Genomic DNA, 27528 nt, shown 5'->3' with positions numbered 1-27528 from the left:
TTGAACTCAGAAAAGATGTTGATGGGTTCAAATTTTTCATTTGAATGCTTAAAACATATTTGAATATAACTAAGTTACATAATAGGAATTCACCACTTTGGCAAAATTATAGGCGGAAATGTAAGTATCAGAATTTAATTTTTTTCCTTAGTAGAGTTCATAAGTATCTTTTGACTTTATCTTGAAAAGTAGTATGTCTATTTACCATTACCCTGCTCCAGGAAAATAAAATAGCACTTGGAAAAATTAAAAGGCAGTGTATTTAAGAAGAATACAAAAAATCTTTTATAATCATGCACATCAGAATAGCCAATATGTCTGACTTAAGAAATATGATACTATTCTTATGAATTAGGTCCTTGCTACCAACTTTTTTTTCACGCACCCACAACAGAAATAAGATTATAGTTTTTGCAGGCTACCAGCTTTTTGTAGTATGAAGACCCTCTTTTTAACACCAACAATAATCCTTCTCCCCCTACCTTTGAGGATATAGCTCACATACAGTAATGATTATACTTATGAAATTTATTTATTAGGAAAATACATTTATACCATGTAGATTCAAAGGCTAGAATTTCTATTTTGGAGAGCAATCTTTTTTTCATTTGCAAAATGTTTAGTTTAAATCCAGTATTATGATGCTGAAGATTGCACATCAAAAGAGAAATGCCATGATAGTGAAACAATAAACCAAGATTTAACCTGTTGAATCTTTCTTTTAATCAGCCTCCTTATGACATAGGAAAAAATTTATCTCTACTAAGTGAGATTAGAATTAGAAACATGACTTTATGTCATTGAAGATATCTGTTTATGTTCCTGCCTATAAAAAGTTTGAGTACCTACACCATGGGTCTTAGGATCTGAGTGGCTTTTTTTCAGTAGTGATGGTGAGTAAATCCCAGGAAATTCTCACTCTGTGCCTTTGTATTCTTGTGTGTATGTATATGCACCAAATATTTTAATCAACAAGTATTGATTGAGCCCACTGAGTTCAGGTCACTAGGCCAGGTGTTGGGGATCATAGGAGAAAATAAGAGTGAGAAATCCCTATCCTTGTGGGGCTTTCACAAGAGATAGATAATAAACAACTCAATTCTACAAAAATAAGATATTTACAGATTGTGATCATTGATGTCAAGGAAATAAACAAGGCGATACAATAGAGAGTATCTAAAGGTGAAGAAAGTTCTCTCTGAGGATGTTATTTGAGCTGAGGTCTGAAAAATGAGAATGAACTAGCTATTTAAAGAGAAGGGGGGAAATATTCCTTATAGAAGTGTAGCAATTGCAAAGTCCTGAGTGAGAAAAGAACTTGGTGTGTTCAAAGAAGAGAAAAGAGACCAAGGTATATGAGATGCAGTGAATGGGGAAAGTGTCCAATAAAGTGGAAGAAGTAAACAAGACCTAGATCATAGAGAGCCTTGTGGATCCTCCTAGAGTAATGAGAGGTTATCAAAAGGGATCTGATTTGGATTTAAAAACATCGCTCTTGGAGCTGCGTGGAGAGTGGATTGAGAAGAATTGAAGTTAAAAGTTAAGAATGGAAGCTTGGGGACCAACTATAAGACTTTGGAGTGGTCCAGGCAAGAAATAATGGTGACATGGAGTAGGATTATAGTAGTGAGGATGGAGGGCATCAGAAGAATTCAGTATTTAGAGTGGTGGGTGGATTGGGATTGAGGGTAAGGGAGAAAGCAAGAGTGACTCCTAGATTTGGGGCCTGAGCAACTGGATAGTGGATAGGGCAGTTTACAGAATAGAAAAGAACAGAGGTTGTTTTTTAATGTTTTTCTGAGTTTTGTTGTTATTGCTGCTTGTTTTGTTTTACTTTGTTTTGTTGAGGACAGTAATAAGTCTGAGATTCTTAATAGAGATATGCAAGAGGAAATGACAGGTGGGCAATTTCTGTGTTTTTATATTATACATTTTTGGGAGAAACATTCAAAAAGTTTAAATAATCTTTCGCATTTAGCAGAATGCTCAGATGTTACTTGGATAGTATATGTAGATTAAAGGAACCATGAGAAATTGGAAAACTGAAGGGAATAAAGCCACCTAGAATTAATAAAATCTCTTAAATGAAGGGACTTTTAGAAGTCGTCTAATCCACCCCTTCCAAATTTTACACACAAGGAAACTAAGGGCTGAGAGTTCAAGTGACTTTTCAGGATCAGCAGCTGAATTGGTGATCGTGTTGAACTAAAGTCTTTGTCTGTAGTTCATTGTCTCTGTAAGTACTATATTTGAGGAAGTTATCATGTTCATAAATACATAAATACTTTATTAAATACTTTCATGCTACAGTAGTAATAGTTCAGCTCTTAGAATTGCAGATGGAGGAATATGTTCTAAGAATTTTACCAAAAGCTAATCCTAAACGAACGTTTTGTTTAATCTGTTATGAATCACAAAAATAAACTTCACTTAACTGAAAAAAGATGGAGTGATGAAGGAAAAGCTTTTTAAATTTTTCCAAATTTGAAAACTTTATGTAAAAAAGTGTGTGTATAAACGTGCTTCACCATGTTTGATCCTTTATTCTTGTCACTTTCTGTATGTAGAGGAGTGTATGAAATACTGACTCCTCTTTTTATTCATTGGGAAATGAAGGACATTTTGATTTTATCAGGATTATCAGTAAAACTAAGAAAATCCAGCTAAAAATCTGAGAGCTTTATTCTCAATAAACCAGCTAGATAACGTACGTTTGCCCTTCAAGTTTTCAAACAGATGTCTGTTGCTCTGTATTGTTTCCTCTGCACACAAGATGTATAGATAATAAAAATTAAAAGGTATACTGTCCTTTACTAATTTTCTTGAATAAATTCTTTCTTTCTTGGAATAAAGAATGATAGAAAGAAATTTATACACCTTACATATTTTTAATAAATATTTTAAATTCAATTTTTTTAACTTTTACTGATCGATATACCCTTTTAAGTTTTTCTAATTTATTTGCATAGCAAAGTGAGCTTTTCTATTTAGTAGCTCTCTAACTTAAAATTTTTCTCATACTGTGATTTAAACGAAATGAATTGGGATTTAAAGCAGCAAGACCATAGTAATGTGTCAAATAAGCAGCAAAACAAGTTCTTCAGTGACCTGAAAAACCTTAAAATAAGCAGTGAGAAGAAGATAAAGAGCAGAACCAGGTTCTTTCCTTTGGACAGCTTGTCATTTGAGTGAACACCAGGTGATGGTTAGGTTTTTTCCCTCTCTCTCTTCCACATAATATAGTATGGGTCAGTTAAGTATTTAATATATGATATTTGTATCACCTAATCTCTGTTGATCATATCAATATTATGTGGTACTTTAATAAAGAAAAGAAAGAAATGGAAATAGGCCAAATTATTTCTTTCAGATTGGTATATATTTCAGGAAGTCATAACCGAATGAAAATCATGGGCAATTTTTAAAAAAATAATTTGATGTTAAAATTTATTGACTGACAAACAAGCCCCCAGGTGGAACTATTTAATGATTTCCCAGAGTGGGATCAATTACATCATCTTACGTGAAGCTCTAGTTGCCTTTTTCCTCTCACAGTTCTGAACTGCTACAACATAATTTCTTAATAGTCATTTCTAGAATTTTATTTCTTTTAGCCCTGAATTTTTTTCTCATTTTGTGATTTGATTATTTATTATAAAATTAATTAGAAAAGTTATACATTAAAATTAGTTTCATAGATAGGGGCTGGCCCCGTGGCCGAGTGGTTGAGTTCACGCACTCTGCTGCAGGCGGCCCAGTGTTTCGTTGGTTCGAATCCTGGGTGCAGACATGGCACTGCTCGTTAAGCCACGCTGAGGCGGTGTCCCATATGCCACAACTAGAAGGACCCACAACAAAGAATATACAGCTATGTACCGGGGGGCTTTGGGGAGAAAAAGGAAAAAAATAAAATCTTTAAAAAAAAAATTAGTTTCATAGATTGGGGCTGATGATTTTCTGTAATGGCTGAATTGATTTGGGGCAGGGAAAAGCACTGTGCTTGCCTAGTTATGAAGCAGTTAAGGTTTCATTTCAATTTGATATGCATTTATTTAAGTACCTCTTATATGCTTAAAATACATTGTCCTTTTGAGAATTTCCCGTTTTTATAGCATTTGAGAACTTCTTAAATATAACTTGTTGTTGACATCAAATTTTTCTTTTAGGTGTAGTCGTGCTCAACAACTTCTCATAAATGGACACCTGCTCTAAGTACCACTCACAAACATATGCCTACTATAACATCCAGCTATTCCATTCCTAGATATTTGCCCAAAGACTTGTACATCAACATTAAATGCAGCTGTATTCACAATAGCCCCAAACTAGAAACAATCCAAATGTCTGTCAATATAGATGAATATATTAAAAAAAATAATGATGCATCCATACCATGTAGTACTCTTCAGCAATAGAGAAGAATAAATAACTTACATATCTAACACTGTGGATGAATCTTAAAATTATTAGGTTGAGTCAAAGCAGTTAGACCTAAAAGAATATGCACTCTATGAATCCATGTATATAAAGTGAAAACTAGTCTATAGTGACAGAAAACAGTGGTTGTCTGGAGCCAGAGGTGGAAGGAGAGATGGCCTGCAAAGGGACAAGAGGAATCTTTTGATCGTGATGAAATGTTTGGTGTGTTGATTGTGTTGGTGATTTTTAGGGTATACAGAACTGTCAAAACTCATCAGTTATACATTTTAAATCTATGTAGCTTATTATCCATAAATTTTTTCTCAGTAGAATTAGTAAGGAAGGGAATCCAATCAGAATCTAAACAAAAAAGGACACACTTTTTTTTTTCTTTTTATACACGTAATAAATGCCAGTAAGAGCTTGAAAGGCATCTGCAAAACATGACCATTAATCTTTTTCTGACTCCTCTAGGTGAAACTAATTTTTTATTTATGCTTCCATTGTACCCTGAAAACTTAATTTTATTTACTGGTTAAATTTTTTCCTTCATACTTTTCTCTTCTTAACTGTGAATTAATCTTTTTATTCCCAAAATCTCGCTCAGTATATGAAACGTCATAGGTACCCCCAAAAAGTTTTGATAAACAAAGGTAGGAGAATGAATTCTAATTTGGTCACAGGTCTTGAAATACCTTGATTAAATTGATTATGCAGTGCATGTCATTAATCAGTACTTTAAGGAAATATTACTCCTGTTAAATAGGGTGTAACTTGGATTACAGGTGAGCTAGCGAAAATACTTTTACTGTATATATCTACCTGTTGTTATAGATTCATAATTTATAGATCTTAGTGAATATACTTATATTTACCATGAAAATTTAATTTCTGTGAAGTTTCATATAAACCTCCTTTCTTCTCTTTCTTCTGTCTGTTCCTCCAGAAGAAGTATCTGTTCTCTTCTCTGTGCTTGCATAACACCCTGTAAAAAACTGTGTTAAAGCTGTTGTTCTGTTTGCTGCTCTGTCTTCCTCACTGGAATAGAAACTCTGTGAAAGCAAGGCCTTCTTATATTCCTGTTTATGTCCACTGTGCCTGACGCAAAGGCTAAGTTAACATTTAATAATCACCTATTCTGTGATTGAATGTGTCAATCTTCCTAGTTCTGTCAGCTTTTATTTCATAAATTGTGAAGGTCTGTTGATGGGTGCTTACACATTTAGGATTGTTATATCTTCTTAAGGTCATTTAATGTCCTGCTTTATCCCTGGTAATATTGCTTGTTCTCTCATCTACTATGTCTGACAATATAGACACACAAATTTTCCTTTGTTTGGTATTTGTGTGATAGATCTTTTACCATTCTTTTATTTTAACTTGAATATCCTTGTAGTTAAAGTGAGTTATTTTAGATAGCATGTTTGAGTCCTACTTTTTTGTCTAATCTGACCATCTCTTCATTTTAAGTGAGAGTTTTAGACCATATGTATTTAACGTGACTTTTATATGGTTGGCTTGAAATCTGCCATCTTCCTAGTTGTTTTCTGATTGTCCAAACTATTCTTTTTTCCTGTTTCTGTCTCGTTCTACCTTCTTTTGGATAAATTGGGTGATTTTTATTTCTCCCACTTTTTTCCCCCATTATTGGCTTACTAGTTATACCTCTTTTTAATTTTTTAGGGGATTGCCCTGTGGTTTGCAGTATATATCTTTAACTTATCACAGTTTACCTTCAAATATTATATCACATCATATATAGTTTAATAACCTTACAACTGTATACTTCCAATTCCTCCTTCCCATTCTTTGTGCTATTATTGCCAAATATTTTGTCTTTACGTATGTTAGAAGCTACAAAATATATTATTCTTAGGTTAGACAGTCAATTATCTTTAAAAGTAGGAGGAAAACTGTTTTTTATATTTACTTTCATTTTTATCATTTTCAGTGTTCTTTATTTCTTTGGGTAGATCCAAATTTTTGTCTGGTATTACACACCTTCTGCCTGAAAAACTTTTGTTAACATTTTTTGTGTAACAGATTTGCTGTCCGTGGGTTCTCTTGGCTTTTATTTGTTTGAAAAATCCTTTACTTCACTTTAACTATTGAAAGATATTTTCACTGGGTAATAGAATTCTGGGTTGACAGTTTTTTCTTTCAGTACTTTAAAGATGTTATTCCATTGCCTTCTAGCTTGCATTGTTTTGGACAAAAAGTCTGCTCTATTTCTTATTTTTGCTATTCTAAGTATAAATGTTTCTTTTTTTCCTCTGGCTGCCTTCAAGAGATTCTCCTTTTCTTTAAAGTTTTAGAAGTTTGGCTGTTTGGTTGTATTTTTTTTTTTGTTTGCTTTTCTTGGGGTTCCCTAAACTTCATAGATGTGTAGCATGATGTCTTTTATTACTTTTGGAAAATTCTCAGCCGTTAACTCTTAATATTTCTTCTACCCTGTTGTCTATCTCTTCTTCTTCTGGAATTTCAATTACACTTACGTTAGACCATTTGCTATTTTCTCTTAGCTCTTAAGTGCTCTGGGTTTTCCCCTACTCTTTTGTCTCTTTATGTTTTAGTTTTTATAGTCATTTGATCTAAAAGTTCACTGAGTCTTCTTCGTTTTCTTGATTCTACTGTTCAGCCTCTTAAAATAATTTTTCATCTTTGATATTGTGTTTTTCATTTCTAGCATCTCCATTTAACTCTTTATGGTTCCCATTTCTCTGCAAAATTCCATATCTCTTCATGAATATTATTCATCTTTTCCAGTAGGTCCTTTAATATATTAATCATAGTTATTTTAAAGTCTCATCTGATACTTCTAACATCTGGGTTAACTGAGTCTTGTTCTGATGTTTGATTTATCTTTTGACAGTGGGTTATTTTTTCTTCCTTTTTAATGCATCTCTTAATTTTTTTTATTGAATGGTGAACATTGTAGAAAAATAGTAGAGATTGAGATTAATATCTCAAGATAGATTGAGTATTTAATCCTTGGAAATAAGCGCACTTCCTTTTATTTCAGGTGGTTAGTAAGCGGTAGAAGTCCAAGAAGTCTAGTCAGAAGTTGAGCTGGGTTCATGTTTTGCTGTTGCTAACTTTACTTCAGTGCTGTAGGGTTGAAATTTTTTTAATAGTGGGCTTTTCTTACCTTGTGCCTAGAGTAGGGATGCTGGAGGACTTATTTTAGTGTTCCTTCTTTCTCTTCAGCTTTTAGCCATTCATGCAAGCCGGTACCACAAAGGGATTCTCTCCATACTCTTACTCCTCTCCTAACAGTAGACTGTAGTTGGCAAGCACCATGCAGAGCATCAATCACTATTATTTTTAGTTTGTGGAACAAAAACCCATTTCTAAACATTTTGTTGCTAAATAGAAAAAATTCAAGGACAGTAGATTAACTAATGAGGAAAAAGACTGTATTTTTCCACTGTTTGTGCCCATATCATAGTTTGCTACATGTATATTGCCTATTGATTAAACAATTCTTATATTAATTAAACTGATATATATTATTCTTAGTGATCTGAAAACCATAATTTCTGTGAGATATATCAAATCTGAATATATAGTAAAGGCTTAGTTAAATGTCAAATACTCACTTAAAAAAATGAAGCTAGGATATTTCATGTTGTTTATGTGGAAGAATATATTAGTTGCCCACGGATGCTGTAACAAAGTACTACAAACTGGATAGCTTAAAACAACAGAAACTTACTATTTTATGGTTGTGCAGGCTGTAAATCCAAAATTAAGGTGTCAGCAGGGCCCTGCTCCCTCTGGAACCTGTGGGCAAGGAGGCCTTTTTTGCCTCTTCCTAGCTTCTAGTGGCCTCAGGAATTCCTTGGCTTGTGGCAGAAAATTCTAGTCTCTGCCTCTGTCTTCATGTGGCTGTCTTCTCCCTTTTTGTTTTTATATCTTCACAGAGCATTCTCCTTTCTGCATCGCTCTCCTCTTATAAGGTTACCAGTCGTATTGGAGTAAAGACCCACCCTACTAAGCATGACCTTATCTTAACTAATCACATCTGCAATGAACCTTTTTCTAAATAAAGCCACATTCTGAGGTACTAGGACATAATATTTTGAGGGGGACACAGCTCGAATCATAATAAGCAAGAATAACGTCTGTGTCTCAAAATCATACTCCTACATCAGTAACATTATCTCATACAGATAAAGATGTTAAATTACTGAATCTGAAAGACAGGCTAAGAATATGTTCATCAGTAAATCTCCGTCATGAGTTTGTGTTTTAACTTTTTAGGAAGAATTTTGATATTTGATTCCTTTCAGTTCAGTTAAATTTAAAGATAGGAACCAGCTTTTTTTTTTTTTTTTTCTTTTTTAAGATTTTATTTTTCCTTTTGCTCCCCAAAGCCCCCCGGTACATAGTTGTATATTCTTCGTTGTGGGTCTTTCTAGTTGTGGCATGTGGGATGCTGCCTCAGCGTGGTCTGATGAGCCGTGCCATGTCCGCGCCCAGGATTCGAACCAACGAAACACTGGGCCGCCTGCAGCGGAGCGCACAAACTTAACCACTCGGCCACGGGGCCAGCCCCACAACCAGCTTTTTTTAAAGTAACATTTTAATGAAAATATTTACAAATTCATCCCATTTGCTGCTTATCTGGAACATTCTTTACACAGAATTCTGGTAAAATTAAGTAATTGAATCATTTCCTTAACTCAGCGATGGCATAGTTTGAGGATTTTCAGTAATATTTTTCATTTAACTAAGACATCTGAATTTCATAACATGTGGCTGGCATAGCCTGAGAACTAATTGGCTCTTTGAAGTATCTAGGAGTCTAGTCTCAGTTATCAGTGTGGTATTGACTAAAAAGACTCAGAGTAGTATTTGTGTCCTTACATTTAAAATGAGGCTAATTTATGTTGTCTATTGTTTTGAAATCCTTTCTCAGAATACATTATACATGTTCAAATTTTATCATAACAAAGTATTTGTTCTTAGAGGTTAAGAAGTGGCATAGCAGTGGAGTCTGAAGGAAAAACCATGAGTAACTTGGTTAAAGTAAATTTTATTGTGGCACCTTTGTAATTCTATCACTTTTTGCAAACTAATACTGGTAAGGACTTAAGTTATAATTGTTTTGACTTTAAGTATCTATTCTGAATCACTTTCCTTTTCACTAAGAAAGAGCACATCAAAAACTATTATTATTTCTAGACAGCATAATTTTTTAGAACTCAGCAGAAAAAAATGCAGAACTCATCTTTCCAGCTTAGCTTGAAAAAAGAATTTCTGATTTATTTGCCATAAGTCTTTATAGTTTCTAGTAATAGCTACTTGGGAAAAGTAAAAGTATCTGAACTATAATGATTAATGATTGGAAAACTAAAACAGCAAGGTTTGAGGTTTTGGGTTTCTTTCCCATTAAAAACAACTGCACACAGCATGTATTAAGTACTTCCTGTGTTCAAAACATGGGCACAGTAGAAATAGAAATGGGTAAGAGAGTGTCCGAGCTAAGAAGAGGAGCAGTCTTTTGCTCCTGCTTCTGCCTTTTCCAGATCAGGAAACTGACATCAACAGAGGTTCAGAGGCTTTCTTGTGGTCAAACTTATCAAAACCCCAAATTTAGAAACCTTATTACAGTTACTTGATAAGTCATTACTTCAGTGATATTACAATTTTTCTAATATTAAAAATTTTTTCCTTACCTTATTGAAATTATTCACATTTCAAAATTTTCATAACAAAGAAATTCTAATTCCCATTCTGACAAGCAAGACTAGTCTTAGGATTTCATCATTAAATGTTCTTTCCATTCAGCTCCTAAGAGACCTTAGCTTATGACATGTCTACAGTTTTTTTTATCTTGAAGAACGAAGTCTTACCTTCTGTTGCAAATAAATTGTCTCCCTTTCTTTTCTTTACTCTTAATTAGCTACAACTGAACTTAAATTACAGTATGAGACACTGAAAGTTATTGGGAAAAGATGCATATAATCCTGCACCTGGAGAGGGTAGAAAAGTGAGGAAGATTGTATCTGATGTCTTCTGTGTTCTCGGTGAAATTGGAAGCCTCGTTTCTGTTATGAATGCAGGAGTTGGGAAAGGGAGGAACTTTAGAAAGTTGTGACTCTGGAGGGTTTGCCGTAGGTAATGTGACAGTGATGTGTGAAAAGATTATGCAGCACAGTTTAAGGGCTTGTCCATGTGTATAAGGCCTATAATTTTACAAAGTTAAAGATTGTGTAATTAGTTCCTTCTTTGTGGTGCTTCTAAATACTATTTAAAGCACATTCTTCAGGAGTTTTAGAAATCTCTCACTCTCAGAATAGGTCTCAATGAATCGATTTGTGACTCTCCATGAGTTTTGATATGGATATGAAAATTGTGTTATTGTCCGATGCCTTAACCAGTTATATGTGAAATAGATTTTGGCTATTGACTTCTCTCTGTTTAGGGTGCATTTTGGGAAGCTATTGTGTAATAGATTGGTCTTAATATTTGTTAAGTTCATAGATACTCTAAAAAGATTTTGGGGGGAAGGATACCAAAGAACTTTTCAGAAATGAATCTTCAAAAATAGATTTCAATTGATAATAAGACAGTGCTATCATCTTGCTGAACTGAATGGCAAAGGTATTTCAATATACCGTTTTTTAGTGTTTAGTGAGGGAATGTTGAATTAGAATTCACATTTCCCAAGCATTCTTCAGAATGCTGATATTGAATCATAATTTCTTTAAGCAAAGTCTGCGTTGAAATATAACAAAAAAGAAAAATGGTTTATAATTTATCTTCTTAATTCACTTATAGTATTATCTCTAAAGTACATTTACAGTAAAAATCATTTGTATCTAGCTGCTCAGAGCCTTAGCTTTCATTTGGCCATCAGTAACCTTAAAAAGCCTCAGTAGCTTTGCGCTCTGTACTATCTTTAATTATGCCAAGCACTCCAGGACTTACTGTAGTGTGTGTGCAGCCTGTGCACAGCCAGCATCATTAATTAACACCTGCAGGGCGTTATGTGCAGGATGCTTTTATAGAAACAGAAAGTGAGGCAGTGCACAAATCCATGACACTTTAGAATGTTAAAAGTGGATTCCTTTTATTTGCTAAAACTTCTTTGAAAACACGAAAGATAATTTATTCAACAGTGTCTCCACGCATACTTTTCTCATGTTTCTCATTATTAATTTTTAACAAAATTTAGATGAAATTTTCTTGTTAGTATGATTACCTCCTGCTCTTTATTTCTCTGATGGACTCATAATTTTCTGAGGTGCTGCATCATCATCATCACCATAGTAACCATTCCTGATGTCACAAAGGATTATTACTTCTGGTGGGAAGTAAGTAGTATGAGCAGATGGATGCATAAGGAACCAAGATCCTGTTATTGTACAGATAATTAGATGGTGGGAGAAAAACTAATATCAAATATGTATGTAGGCATAATTCATTTAAAACATTTTAAATTTGTATGTGATCCAGAGAAGTTCTGAAAAGAAATATGAGAAAGGTGATGTTTAAACCACAAAAGTAGAATGTAGCATAAAATTATAGACTTTTACATTGTAAAAATATAAATAAATATTTGGAAAACTAATTTCAGAAAAAATTTGCTATTTCGGATTATGAGTTTCTTTTACATCATGAGCTTTTCTCCTGGGACCTCCTTTCATTTTATTTGTTGTCAAAAGAAGTAAAAATGACTTATTTATAATGAAAAGAGAAAGGGAGCTGATAATTGAGTTCTTACTCCATTCCAGATACTGACTGCATCAGGGCTTCCATTTATCTCAGTTAATTCTTGCCTTACCCTCAGGAGATAGAGGAATTATTATCTTCATTTTATAACTGATGAAATGGAAATTCCTAAAGTTTAGGTAGCTAATTGTCTGAGTTAACACAGCTGGGAAGTAGCAGGGCTGAAATTGTTTAAATCAAGTTCGGATGCCAAAGTTCTTCCTCCAATTCTATGCTGACTTCCATTTTTCCTGTTTAGTCTTTTCAAAGATTTGAGCCTTCTAAATTTTCTTTTGGGGAAGCTGATGATGATAGAAATGATAAAAATAATGTATTTGCTGATGTTATTATAAGGCTTTTCTATAAGCATGAATATTAAAAAGTTCCAGAATTGCACCTTTCCAGTTTGTAGTAGCTACTTGGCTCTCCTTCCACTTTTTTCTTTCAAATTCTAATATCTATATATCCATTTATCTCTCTCCTTCTCTCCCTCCCTCCTTAACTGGAACTACTGTGGTGCTTTTTTTTCTCATGTGCATGCTGTATGTTCTTGATACTAAATTAACTGCCTTATTGAGTGTACAGAAAAGTGGACTGTCAGTAAAGACCTGCTCCTGGAATAGGTTCAGCCTCACCCATCAGATTGCCTAAACTTTAAAAACTGGATAATCCCCGAGTGGTGGTGAAGAGGTGAAACAACAAGGACTCTCACACACTGCTGGAGAGAGTGTACACTGCCTTTGGGAAACTGTTTGTCATTATCTAGAAAGTGGAAGATACGCAGACTCTGTGAACCAACAAGATTGTCTACGCATTGTAAATAATAGTCCAAACCTAGGAACAACCCAAATAGTAGTCAGCAAAAGAATAGACAAATAATTGTGATGTGTTCATACCAGGAATATTACACAGCAGGGAAGCATGTAACAGGGGGTGAATTTCACAAACTTAATGTTGAATGTAAGAAGGTAGGCACAAAAGAATAAATACAACATGATTCCATTTAAATGTCAAAAAACAAGCAAAACTAAACTATATTATCATGGTTAAAACAGAAAGAAAAGCAAGCAAGTGATTTTCATTCACATTCTCATATTCTTTCTCTCACACACACACACAACTTATATAGCAGCAACAATGATAAAGATATGGCCTTAGTTTCAGTTCTTTAGAAAAATGAAAATCTTTCATTCACTGACTAACTTCATAGCTATCATTCCTTTGTGAGTCATTTCTCTTATTGATCCTTCTTTTATGCTTCTGCAGCTACACTATCCAGTATAGCAGTCATCAGCCAGACTGGCTATTGAGTAGTTGAAATGTGGCTAGTCTGAACTGACGTGTAATTGTAAGTGTAAAATACACTCTGGTTTCAAAGATTTATTACAAAAAAGAGGATGTAAAATATTTCATTAATAATTTGTGTATTGATTGCATGTTGGGATGATCATATTTTAGATATGTTAGATTGAATAAAATAGATTACTAAAATTAATTTTTCACCTGTTTCTTTTTGCATTTTTAATGTGGCTGCTCGTAAATTTAAGTTACATATGTGGCTCACTTTTGTGGCTCTCGTATTCCTATTGGACAATACTGTTCTAGAATCTATCATATTTTATATAACGAAGTCAGATTTAGAAAGGGATTTTCTTTCTTTCATCTCTTTCAATTCCTATGTTTAAGAGTTAGAAAGTATTCTAAAGCTGTTCATGTGTTCCAACAGCTGAATGACATCTGTTCTATGTAATCTCAATGTACACGTAACAGAAAATGTATTTGACGGTTGTTTAACTGCTGGTTGTAATGTGGAAGTATATTGGTGTGCTCTAGAATAGAAAGAATAAGGAAAAATGAAACGCAAATTACCAATAAACAAAAAAGGGATCATGCTTATGCACTATAGAAAATGCCATTAAAAAAATCCTAGTACTAACACTTGAGAATTACATAGTATGACCTAGAATTATCCTGTACCGCAGACAGTCTTCCCTGATAATAGCTAACTGAAAACCACTCATAGGAAGATATATTTAATGGTTTCGAAGCTGACCAAACAAAAATATTCCAGTGGAATATCACTTAGTTCCTATTTTTTTCTCTTAAGCAGAATTGTCATTTGCGAAATAGGAGGTGAAATTTTCATATCATAGTCATAAACTCCTAGAACCCAGAGAAGTTCTTTTAAAAAGCTCCTATATGATGTCAATGAGAATAATCTTTGTTCTCTTAAAAAGTTATTGTCTCTTTTTCCCATCCCACCCCCATTTCCATGTTTATTTGTTTTGTTTTTCTAAAAAGACATTTAATGCCCTGCTTACGTCTGTTTCTACTTACTCACTAAATAAGGAATAACACTGTTATGTTTTGTATTTGGAATTGTAAGCTACATTTATTTTTTCTTTTATTTTTAATGTAACTCTTTGTTTTACAGATGAGGGCAGAAGTGCAGTTGACCAAGCAGGTGGTGCACAGATTGTAATTGACCATTTAAGGTCACTGTGCAGTATAACAGATCCCGCCAATGAGAAGCTCTTGACTGTCTTTTGTGGCATGCTGATGAACTATAGCAATGAGAATGGTAAACAAAATTGAAAACTTGCTTTATCTCTGGGGGAAAAAATTAAAATCATCATTACTATAGTACAAACCAAAAATATTTAAAAAAATTATGGACAAAGAATTCGTAAGTGGCATATAAAATCAACATTTATCCAACATTAAATTACGTTTCAAAAATATAAAATGGTCTAATTTACTAAGTGGGACTCGTTTTTGAAGAGTTGCCCATGTTAATACCAAAAATAAAAAACAACATAATGGTATGGTTTAAGATTTCTTGCTATGAACATTTTAAAAATAAACAATATTAAAATATCTTCATGTTAATTTGCATTAATACTAGGAGTAGCTTTAAAACGTAAACACTGTCTATATAAGTAAAATGATTTTATCTAAATGCTAGATTACTTGTAAGAATAAAAAAAGTCTTTTAATAAAATCGGGCCTTAGAAAAATAAAGTTCAGAGCAATTGCAGATGTCTGAAATACTTGTAAACAGAAATTTCTTTTCTCTGTAAAACATTCTTAGAACGTAGCAACAGATGACATGTCAGCAATTTTCAGATAGCTTCTGTGGTTTGTTAATTAAATTAACATAAATACAGTGATATGAAACCTTCACTATACTATGAAATGTCACAAGAAATTCATTTATTTATCGTCTTACGTGAATTACTGCATGGATCAAACATTCAAACTCTGGTAGGTTCCTAGAACACAGAGAAGATCTTTCTGTGGTGTGTTCCATGATGGCATTTTAATTTGTAGTCATTGGCAGAGACATATTTTATTTGTGTATTGAACATGTAATATTGTATTCTTTATTTTCAGGTTCATGTGTTCTAGAAACACATGGCCCTTTAGGCATACTTTTCATCTTTTCACTTTTGGTAGTCATGGGTGCAAAGAAATATTCTCAATAATTAAATGAAGAAAAGATAAACATTGATGACAAATGGCTGTTGACATTTGGCCATGGTGTTAGGGACAATAGCAAATGGTGGGGGCTGTGGCAAATTGAAGAGAGCAAATTGAAGAGGCTATACCATCTAGGTTTGTGTTAATCTACTCTATGATGTTTGCACAATGACGAAATTGCCTAACAATGCATTTCTTAGAACATGTCCCCGTCGTTAAGTGACTCATGACTTCACTCTCCTCTATCCAGTTGTTTCTATATGGGAATTTGGCCAAATACTGCCAGATCCTTTCATTTGAAGGTGGATAAAACCTGAAAATCTAGCTTTTCAAGTGACATCTAATTTTTTTTTTTTTAGTGAGGAAGATTGGCCCTGAGCTAATATCTGTTGCCAGTCTTCCTCCTTTTTTTTTTTCTCCCCAAAGCCCCAGTGTATAGTTGTATATCCTGGTTGTAGGTCGTTCTAGTTCCTCTGTGTGGGATCCTGCCACAGCATGGCTTGATAAGCCACGCCCAGGATCTGAACAAGCAAGCCCTGGGCCACCAAAGCAGAGCTTGAAAACTTAACCAGCTGGCCACAGGGCCGGCCCCAACATCTGATTTTTAAATGTTGGATTACATTTGCTTTCTTAGCACTGTACAAACTAAATAGAATGTGTCCTCAGGTCACATCCTGTCCAAGGGACACCCGTTTAAACCTCAGAATTAAAATTATCCATAATAATAATAAAAAAATAGTTTTTATTCATCAAATGATTTGCTGTTAAACTCGAGCTAATACCAAATAATAGTCCTTATAGAGTCAATTATCTCTATTTTTCTTGCCTTCTAGTGGAATCATTTTTGAAGAGAAATGTCCTAAATATGAACAGGAGTAACAGAAATGACAGAGTCTGGGCAATCTACAAAATGAACAGCTAGTTCTTAAATAATTGAAATTTGGCCATAATATACGTTATGTATCTGAATTGCATTAAGAAATTATTGGCCAATTGTTCATGTTGCTTCCTTTCTCTTCAACTTCGTTTAGACTTGGACACCTGAGAAAGCAGGCCAGGAGCTAGTGGGAGAATGGTTTAGAAAGATAAATGAAGGAAACTAGTCATGAAGTTATTATAGCAGCTTTGGATATCAAAGAATTAGTCTTGTTATGCATCTAAACTAGTTTGTTCTTTGAGGATGCTCTTGTTCAAAAACCTGTGCAAAAGAGTATGAAATGGTCACTTGGTCTTCAAAACCATCGCTAATTCTACTCCAGAGAAGACTGTGCTTGAGTCCCTGTAATAGGATATCACAGTATGTGGAGAAGTGTACCGAGAACGTAATGTTTCACAACATGCAGAGCGCATGGTCTAAATGCATAATCTATTACTTTTGGAAAGCTACCTTTTTTTGCTGGTGTGCAAGTATTCCCAAGAAGTAACTTAGATACTTTGGAAGGTAATATTAACTTTTCTCAGAACATTATTGGAGCAGCGGTGTTTTTGTTCCACTATTCTAAAGCTGCACTTTGAATGCAGTTTTCAAAACTTATTAGATAAAACAGAAGCGAGGTTATCCTTAGTATTTTAAACAAACAAATGCTGAACTTGTAGCTGTCTTCTTCCCTCTACTTCCTTTTACATGTGTCTGTCATGGGGATCATAGTTGGAAGTGATTCTTTTTCTCCATAACACTGTTTAGCTTAAATTATATCCTTTTTTTGTTTCGCGTAATTATTAAGCTGCTTTGTTGTTGTGTCAGTTATTTACTTGCTCTTTTCTTTAAAAAATGTGTTTAAAGACTTTCCAGCTTAAATATTAGGTTTTCTTGGCTAACTTCTAGTCATTTGGTATTGTTCCTGTCCGCCTAGACGAGTCACTGAGACCAAAAAACAATGGAGCTTTTTGAACCTCAGGAGGCACTTTTTATTAGCACAGATAAATAAGGTCCCTTTTTATGTGTATTTACTGTTGAATTTCAGTACGCAGGCCTCTGCTGGTTCCTGAGTGGAACAGTTGAGGGATAAATGCCTCCTTGTTACCATAGCAGAAAAATTAACTCTACCCTTGGAGCTAATAACTTAAGCCTTATTCATAGTTAGGGAGTTATTCTTGAGCTCCATAGATGAGATTTTTATCTCATTAGTTTCTTGGATATCTTTTTTCCTAGCTTTGGTTACTCAATGCGAAAACATCGCAGTGAAGACTGAAAATTTTGTTCAGCTATCCAGCTTCTTTCAAGTATAACACCATTTTAGCATATAATAGGAGTTTGGAAAATGTTTGTTGATTGACTTTTCTGTATACTAAGTACTGTCTAAAATTTCTTTTATTAACAAATCAACTGGGAGGAACGTTTGTTACTGGAATGCATTTTCTTCATTGTATAAGTTAGAAGCATTATAACTCTTGCCCACTGTATTAGTTGATGTTCCCTATTCACATACACGCCAGTAGCTGAAGGTGGCATTGAAAACATGCTGATGGTAACAGTACTGGATCTGTGGTTAAAAATGTACCAGGGTGCTCCACAAACTTGGTGAAGCTGCATATGTATCCTTGAAAGTTAATTGCAATCTGAATAGAAACAAACCAGTAATCTAAAGCAAAGCACCAGAATAATTTAACACTTGGTTGAGGAGTCTGTTGGTGGTCACCATTTTTATTATATTATGAGTAACCCTGATTAATCAATAAATATCTCTTGGAAAACTGTAATGGAGAGTTTAATTTTTTTTTCTTAATACACCTATGGAAGAGACGCAGAATACAGGGAAAAGTCTATTACAACTCTAAAGAAAATTATTAATTATGATAACATTAAAGCAAAGACTAAAGTTACTTATTTTACATAAGCTATGTCGTAAGAGAAAAAAGTAGAGGAAATAAACATGCCATCAAAAAAGGAAAAATTAGGTTTCTTCTAAAATGAGTAACATAATATACACATTCTTTGACTGGCTTTTTCATGTGACCTGTATCATATATGATATATATGTATATGTGTAAACATAATATATGTATATATATGATTTTTACAAATAGAGTTAATTTTTCTCCAATATCTTAATAACTGCCTGTTATTGAAAGATTAATTTCTGGTTTTTTTGTTGTCCCTGAAATCCCTCTGGGATGCCCTCATGACAGTTCTCACTGTTATCTGCTGTGTGAACTTAGAATAACTGAATGATGGTCGAAGGGAGCCATCTGTGCAATTTAGGAAATGCAACTCATGGGGTATGTTACTGGAGCATAACAATTGAATTTAAGTATTAAGACTGGTACTACTTAGATTCAGTTGTTTAAAATAGCCCTGTAAAGTATTTTCTCTCTTCTAATTTAAAGGTCACTTAATATGTAATTAATTTTAGCTGCAGCTTTCATTTCAACCAATAGCAACAGTTTCACAATTCTAATCATACTGTTCATTTTCCTAGTGAACTCAGTCCAGTAACTTGGCTTACTTGATTTTTGCTTATACCTAAAATAGGAAGAATAGAAATTAATAAGGAATAATCCTGATTAAAAAAGTCATTTGGCCTGAGCACTTGTTTTTCCTTATGTTTTGGTATTACTTTATTACAAGTAAGAAAGAACACTTTCTAGATCTTGGATGTTTAGAAAAGGACTTTCTTTGTGTGAGTGAGGAACTATTTCCAAAGTTTCCTCACTACAGTACAAGCTAATTAATTCCACATATTTTCTAAATACTACAAACTTTTTGCCTAAGGAAAAAAACACAACATTTAAAATTTAAAATTTTCTCCTTGCAATTGATTTTCCTTTTTTTCTTAATTGCATTAATTTTTCAATATATTATTTTCAGTGTATTTTCTGTTCATTTTTTTCCCTGTTTATAAAGGCATGAGGGATGTACTTTTAAGTTCACATGGTTTGAAGCCAAGTCTGTTAAATTAAAGTACTCTGGGGTGTTAACATGTGTTGAAAACTTTTATTCTGCAACTGAGATTTTAGGCTTTAAAAAAAAAAAGTTGGAATTCTTTCTTTCCTAACCGTTATTCTCTTTGTGAGAAGATTTCTGAATTTTCCCTGTCAGTTTGCTGAAGCAGGCTGCATTCGTGAAGTTCTGCTACAGATGTCGTTTAAACAAGTTGCTTCACTGAAGGGCAGAGCACTTAGTTGTTCTTGTGGCTCCTGCTAAGTCTGCCTATTAATTGACCGGTTAATCTAGGTTAGGTTTTCATCATAATCCTCCTAAGCGGTTACTATAATAATGCTGTTATTTAATGGACAGGCTAAGAATTTGGTTTTTAGTAGCGATGTACCAAATGCACATTTTGGTTTAGTTCCACATGGTCAAGTATTGACGTTAATATTCAGCTTTGACCATTATAGAATGAACTTCTGAATGCAAGAATCTGAAATTTTATCACAAAAAAATGAAATAGTTGTATTTTTTTTTGTTAATGATTTAGAGTTTGGCCTCATATTGCAGAAATAACACTTTCTCAGCATTGTCAGTTTTCTAGGTTGTTCCTGTGATCATGCTAGTGCGTTTAGCACTGTGGTACTAAATAGATACCCAGTTTTAACTGAGGACAGTAGGGTAACAGTATGTTTGGGTTCCTCATTCTCTAACATGTTTTTCTTTCTTTCTTTGCGTTTATGTCGGGATTGAAGATGAGTAATCATAGATGTTACTGAATATTGTTTTTGAGATTTTCCTTATAGTGAAAAGTTGAGGTGGCAGAGTTGGCTTTCTGATTTTAACTCATCTTCACAACATTTAAAGAATTCCCAAATTGGCCTTTTTTTTGAAAGACTCATGGCTTGAATGGAGTTAAATAACTGAAAATTAAAACGGCTTCTAACATTTATTTTATAAATTCTAACGAGAATAATCTAACCTCTGTTTTTCTGCCTTGATTTAATTCTTACATTTGAATGGTTTTCACCATCATTAGTTATTGCCACATTTTAATATTGCAATGTAAATATACATTTACATTTCAACAGACTGATGGAATTTCAACATATAAAGCACATAGGGGTATTTTTCTCTGTACATAGAATGCTTACCGGTGTTTGAAAATGAATATTTTCAAAGTAACAGTGAAACTGAAAGAGCAGGCCTTGTTTTATTATTAATGTTACTGCACTGGTTGAAATATGATGGTATCAAGCATGTGATTATTGACCATGCACAAGTTTGTAGGTGCCAGAAATGGTAATGAAGTAGGCATTCAGGTGTAAAGCCTTCTGGGAGCTGAGGCTAAAACCAGAGACGAATAATGGGTTTTGGCCAAATATTGGTGCATCTTTAATTTAGACCACTTAAAGTATCCATTCAGAGAGAAACTCAAGGCAGAAAAGTATCGTGTATAAATTAACTTGCATAAAAATTTGTAATCCTGTTTTCTAACTGCAAGTAAAATTCAGTTAACACCAAACTGCCTATATTTTATTTACTGAAAAAATTTTAAATTAAACACTTTGAAAAATGGGTATTGGCTAGAAATCAGAAATCTTTTGGTTGTGTAGATGTATCTTCTTAACACAGTTGGTATGTTGCAAGTAACTTTCATGTAGTTTTAAAGTGTAAAAACTTACTTAATCATAGTACTGTTCTAGAGTAACTAATAATGTTTGTATTTTTAAAGCCAGTAAATCCTTTTGTAAAACAAAAAATTTTTGTGTTTTTAAACCCATTTGTTTGTAAGCTATACATGTTTTGATGTAAATTAACCTGGCATTTAGCTTAATTTGCCATATAAAAATTTAGGCTTAAATTTAGACTTACTGTAGGTGTGCCCTTTCAGCAATGCCATGTGAGAGCAGAGACTGGATTTGTTTCTCCCAGTTAGAGCTGCTTAAGCTGCCAGTAGTCCTGTCCTCTTCTAAAAACAAAACGAAACAAGTTTTTACCTTCAAAAGACCAATTTCTTTCTGAGATGAAAATACAGAGTTTTCTTTAATAAGAGTAGACATACCTGTAGAAATTTCCCTTGTTGCAGTATCCACTATAACAAGAGTTGATCTGTAGGAAATAATTTAACCTGGAGTGAGTCTAGGGGAAAAAATTGTCTACTAGACTAAAACATAATCACTGCAGCTGTCATCGGATTGAGAACAGTAAATCGGTAGGCCTCCTATGAATGATAAAGCATTTTTCCTTCCTCTTGTGATTTTTGCTTTGGGGTTTTTGTTGTTGCTTTTGTTTTACGTTATACTCATTCATGTAATTTTGTCATTTATGTTTAGAACTTTTACAAAAGGGAAATTTTGCTCTGTAGACACTCTTTTATTTTCAGAACCCAGAAAAAAACTTTGAAATTCTCTTTTCCATTTTTCATTGTTAACTTGTAGAAAGCAAGAAATATATAAATGTATTGTTTTAATCCTCCGATATTCTCAGTACTAATGAATCTTGATTCTTTTTTTTCCCTTTGAAATTTCTATTTGTCATTGAAATGTATAAGCTGGGCCTTAAATTATAGGGGTAATCTGGGTGCAGAACGTTTAATGCATGTTTTGTGTAGAGGGGTTTTAAAATAATTGATTTGAAGTTAATTTTAAACACGTGAATATTTTTAGTTTTATATGCTCAACACTAGGTTTGGAATACAAGTTCCCTGCTTTCCTGATCAATCAACAAAAAGTTACTAAGTAATAAATAACTGAATAGGATGTCCTTACTTGTACCTGCAGATGTGTACGTATAGTTTTTAACCACCAGTCGTGCTCTTGGTAACAGTATTTAAGTCAGTAAACAGTTCAATACTATAATTGAGCTACAACTTGCTTAAACTTGCAAGTTCTACTTCACAGTTACATCATTTCTAATTTTAATTTTTATATCCTTTTTTGGAAATATATATGTGCCATTAGTCAAGGCAATTTTCTTCAGTCTTTATTATGCCAAAATGGTTTTTACCCAATTTTTATTAGAATTTCTCATCAAGATTTATATTTGCTTGTTTTTATTGTTTAAACTGTATATAATTCATTTGACTGTAGAGAGAGTTTTTATACAAACCTATAATAGATAGAATATTGTACTCTTATACTATGAATAATATACATACTAATGTAGAGACTGTGTATTTTGAATTGTCTGTGTCTTATTTTGAAACAGTTTCATCAAGTCCTGTTTGGCAAAAAGCTTAATAAATTTATAACATTGTCTATAAGGGCCTTTTCTTAGGAATAAGGTAAACATGCATTATAATTTTCTTAAGAAACATATTCTTTTTAGTAATTGATCAGCATAACTTCAATTTACTGGAATTCTTGGCATACTTTTCTGGACCTATAATCTATCTATGCCAATGTTTTTAAACATTAAACTTAAAACTCAGGGGGAAAAAGGTTCTTCAACTTGAGATCTTCTCTCCAGATCTCCATTCTTTGGAGTTTCCATGAGTGTGACCTGAAGAACTTGGAACCATTGAAATTCAAATGTAGGTAGGTAAGTGTTCACACCAGCGCATGCGTTGATTGCCTTATATCTCTTTGTATATGCATCTGTATTGCACCCCCTCAGTGCCTTTCTTCCTCTTCCTCCCCATAGATCATGTAGGGCCTGTGTCATCTTGATATTATGTAATTTTTGTAATTCTGTATTTTGGTCAATATTTGTCTGTAATGTGTGTCAGGAGCAGTTGTTAAGTCTTCAGACGTTTATGACATTGTGCTGTCTAAAGACTGTCTTTCACACATAAGTGTTTGCTGTGTACAGGCCTGGGTTGCATTTTTGTGAATTGTGTTTGTTGAGCTTATAAGCATTCCCTTGGAATTGCTGGTATTCATTGAAGGATGCAAAAAAATCTCAGTCTTGCATTGTTTCTCTTACTCTCTCAAATGTATCTAGAGAATGTGAACTATTTCTTGTTCTAGGAATTTCTTCCAGTTAGTTTTTGATTGATAAGTCATACTCCTGATACCATTCATGATATAGCATAAGAGTCAGCTACTATCCTTTAAAGTCCGTTCATAAGCTTTTCTAAGGCAAGAAGAAAAAGTGATTAAACTTATTAATCTATTTGCTTCCAGCGAGCGAGAAGAATTAATACTAATTTATTCTACACAAACAAAACCTCTACTTAACCACCCCCCCAAAAAAAACCTATTTATTATAACATACTAAATTGTTACTGAAATAGGCAAACAGACCAAATCATGGCATATTCTCGTAGGTTAACGAGGGTTTCTACTCAAATAAGTAAAATGAGATGTTCAAATGCTTCATTAATTGTAATTTTGCTCAAAATATCTGAGCACCAAAATGTAGGATTCCTACCATGCTTTTAATTTTTCTTTTTTTTTCTGTTATCACATCTGCCAAGCACAGCACTGAATTTCAGAATCTCTTCTCCATGTTTTTTTCCCCATCTCCTATAAAAATTAGGTAATCCTTTGGCAGTGGTTCTTAAACTTTTAGTCTCAGGACTCTTGGATGCTTATATATTACTGAAGACCTCAGAAGAATGTTTGTCTATATATATGGTTTTTTCTATCAATATTTACTGTATTGAAATTAAAATGGAGACAATTTTTTAAATTATTTAGTATTACATTTAAAAAAAAAACCCATTATATGTTAACATAATATTTTTATGAAAAATAACTTTTCAAAGTTAAGAAAATTGCTGAGAAGAATCACATTTATTTTGCGTGATAGTGAAGAATATGATGACTTCTGATACAGTTTGGTGCCACTGACTGGGTTCGTAATAAAGCCCAGCAATTTTACCCACCATTGTCTTTACCCCATCAGTGCAAAGGTCAATACAGTGAAAAAGGCAAATAAAATCTTGGTATTTTTATGAAAGTAGTTTTTACTTTATGATCTTCTGAAAGGGTTTTGGGGACCCCACTTTGAGAACCATGTTCTAGGATGCCTGCTTTTCTTGAAATGAAAATTTGTATCAACCTATTTGAGTAAAGGTTTTTTCCTCTTCTGGGCCTTTAATATCCAAGGAGAATGACTTTTCTGCAATTGGTAGGAACAGACATTAGAGTTATTTGATTATAATTTCTTGTGTGTGTTAGCATCATACAAGAGGATATAAAAGAAAGCACCAAAGTGGTCCAAAATTAGTCTGTCCAATGGATGACTATATATTTCTCTTTACTTGTGTGTGGTATATGTGTTGTATGTGAGTACACAATTAATTTGGCTCCTGGATAGCTTTAAGACACATTTCACGAAGCAGTGTAATTTTCATAGATGATGCCGATTCACACCACATGCCATTAGGCTATGCTACTTTTTCTCCTGATCTACCACAATTTAGAATATTACTGCTTCAAGTTTTATGCCACAGATTGTATGAAACTCTGCAACATTTCTTAACTTTGTGTCCCTTTTCCCTGGAACCAAAATTCATAATATTGTACAAGTGGTCCGAGAAAGTGGTAGGATGCCAAGTTAGGAGAACAGGAAGATCTTCTAAGTGGGATTCTCCTGTTGAGCTATCTCCTTCATGAAATCTGTTGTTCCTCTGATGTCCCTGGACTGTTGGGTTTTTATAGTTTGCACCAACAGTACTGAGGGGGTGTGTGATGCTTACATATATGCAGACATATCGTAGATTTTGACTCACACTCAATGCATGCGCTAGTGCTCACGCTTACGTACCTGAAATTTAATGATTCAACAGCTCGGCAGTATTTGAAGAGGTAGTCAAAATGAATAAATAAACAAAGTTAAAAATACTGCCAAAGAACAAGGATCTGCAAAGGTGATCCAATAATAAGGAACTCTATCTGCTGGTAAGTAATCAAAATAATTCCTAACTTGGAAAGCTTCTTGGTACATGATCACTATAACTACTATAACATAATATAAGATTCTGCCAATAGAATACATAGGTATAATACTATACCCTATAACGTAAGTATTTGCCTATAAATATATGAATCATGCATTAATTGCTGAATTGTATAGAAAAAAATCAAAAGCATAAAAACAAATCATTTAGTTCAATATATTCTTTTTTTATATTCTTTTATTTCTATCTTCTTTTAGAACAGATTCACAATTACATTGCAGAAGTTGAATTTTTTATACTATTTGAACTCTAAATGTAAACTTCCCTTTTTCTCAGGCCTGTACTGTATCTTGTTTTGGTAATAGGCCCCTTTCTAGTATAGATGGGCCCCCACAACTAAACCAGATTATGTTTGTAATTACCCAAGCATCAGTTTTCAGGGCCGATAGCCTCTGTTGGCTATCTCCTCATTCTTCAGTCTAATAGCAGGAAAAATTGACTACAGAGACCACCAGGCAAGTAATCACCTGGTGTGTGAGACAGCTCAACCCTGCCTTTATGTTCTTTTCTGATAATCACCCAGCCAACTCTATATCTCTAGGTTAGGAACTATAAAGAGTGATGAAGAGGTTAGTAGGCAAACTGTCGAGGGATGCATGCTATGAGGAGAATGTGTTTTGTAAGAAACAGGTTTTTAACTTTAGATTCCCAATAAGTAACTTAAAAGAATTTGGAGAAAATTGTTAGCTTGAAATGGCATATAAGTTTTTAAAAAGAAAAAATTTCGAAAGCATTCCTATATCTTTGGCTGAACCTGTTATTAACAGTAATAGTATTTGCATAGGCATGTGAGTGTTCATGTCTTTCTTCTTAGCTTATTCTGAGAGGCAGTACTTTTGGTTTTCATTTTGGTTTATTCACCTTCAACTTTGCTGCAGGTATTTGATTGTTCATGAAGAGCTGTTGTGGAAATTCAAGGCATATGAAATTTAAAACCAGGTTTTAAAGTAGTTTCTTAGAAAATGAAGGCAAACAATGAGGATAAAGACATATTGACCTCATTCTTTTCATCTCTCAAGCCAAATTTTCCTTTCTTTACTAAGATGATTGTCACTATTATTAAAACTTTGAAAAGAAAAATATTTTTAAGTAACCCATTCATTTCCTTGTGAAAACTACTTTCCTTTCTAGCAGTCATCAAAGAACATTCTGCTGCAAATAATCAAAGAATGATTTTTGTGTATTATATACTTTAAATTCTTTATTGTGAAGCGATTGTTTTTAAGGGATTCTAAGATTTTTGTCTTCTCTCTTGGTCTCTATTAAACTTGCTTTATTTCTTAATGCTTTTCATATACTCTGATTTCCTATAATGCAAGTGGTACTTTGTCTTTTCACTTAAAACCCAATGCTAATGTTTAATTATTTAATCTTATTTAAAGCCTGTTCTGTAAAGATATAATACCCTGTTCTTTAAAAGAATAATGATTTGATGTATTATTTGAATTATTTTCATTTCTAAATTTCTTTTAATGACTGAAAAGATTCAAAACTCAACTCTTCTGAACTAATGTCTTAAAAATTTTCAAGACAATTATATGAATGAACTTAATCTTGCTTTACTGTAGTTGAAATAGTAGTAGTTTGCAATAAGAAGAATAAGAGCTGGTTTCTTCTTACTAATATCCATTTGGTACATAAACACTTTTTTTTGTTTGTTTGTTTTTACAGATTCCCTTCAAGCTCAGCTTATCAATATGGGTGTTATTCCTACCTTAGTGAAATTACTGGGCATCCACTGCCAAAATGCAGCTCTTACAGAAATGTGTCTTGTTGCATTTGGCAATTTAGCAGAGCTTGGTAAGTCCTAGTTATGAACTACAAACGTAATTAACTTATTAATGTACTTAAATTTTCCTTTAGATGTTAACAACCTGGAAATACACTTAGATTATATTAGGGTTTTTTTTGAAGCATTGTAGACATTTGCTTCAATATTAAAGTAGATCCAATTATATCTTATGATTGTAGCTACTTTGCTTCCCTGTTTTATGTATTAAGGTTTAAAGTTTACATTTGTATATTATTTGATAGAGTTGAACATTTAAAATGATCTCCACTTCACTTTAGTATTCTTACATTAGGAATGTTCTTGAAATCAAGTATTTCTAAGGCAAAAATAAAAGACTTCATA

The 27528-nt window shown here is 33.3% G+C and overlaps 1 protein-coding gene across 16 annotated transcripts in view; it reads left to right on the top strand.

Annotated features, from left to right (window-relative positions):
- Positions 1-27528, top strand: part of RAP1GDS1 (Rap1 GTPase-GDP dissociation stimulator 1) — a 147871-nt gene that overhangs the window by 79402 nt on the left and 40941 nt on the right. For 12 of the 16 annotated variants that reach the window (XM_070614220.1, XM_070614227.1, XM_070614217.1 and 9 more), the window contains 2 exons: positions 14573-14719; positions 27066-27194. In XM_070614220.1, coding sequence (XP_070470321.1) covers positions 14573-14719; positions 27066-27194 — 276 coding nt within the window. The remainder of the gene's footprint in view (positions 1-14572; positions 14720-27065; positions 27195-27528) is intronic. The other 4 variants (XM_070614225.1, XM_070614221.1, XM_070614223.1 and 1 more) reach the window with 1 other exon arrangement.

The sequence above is a fragment of the Equus przewalskii genome, chromosome 3 (assembly GCF_037783145.1).
Source record: "Equus przewalskii isolate Varuska chromosome 3, EquPr2, whole genome shotgun sequence".
Lineage (NCBI taxonomy): Eukaryota > Metazoa > Chordata > Mammalia > Perissodactyla > Equidae > Equus > Equus przewalskii.
This window is presented reverse-complemented; position numbering and strand designations above follow the sequence as displayed.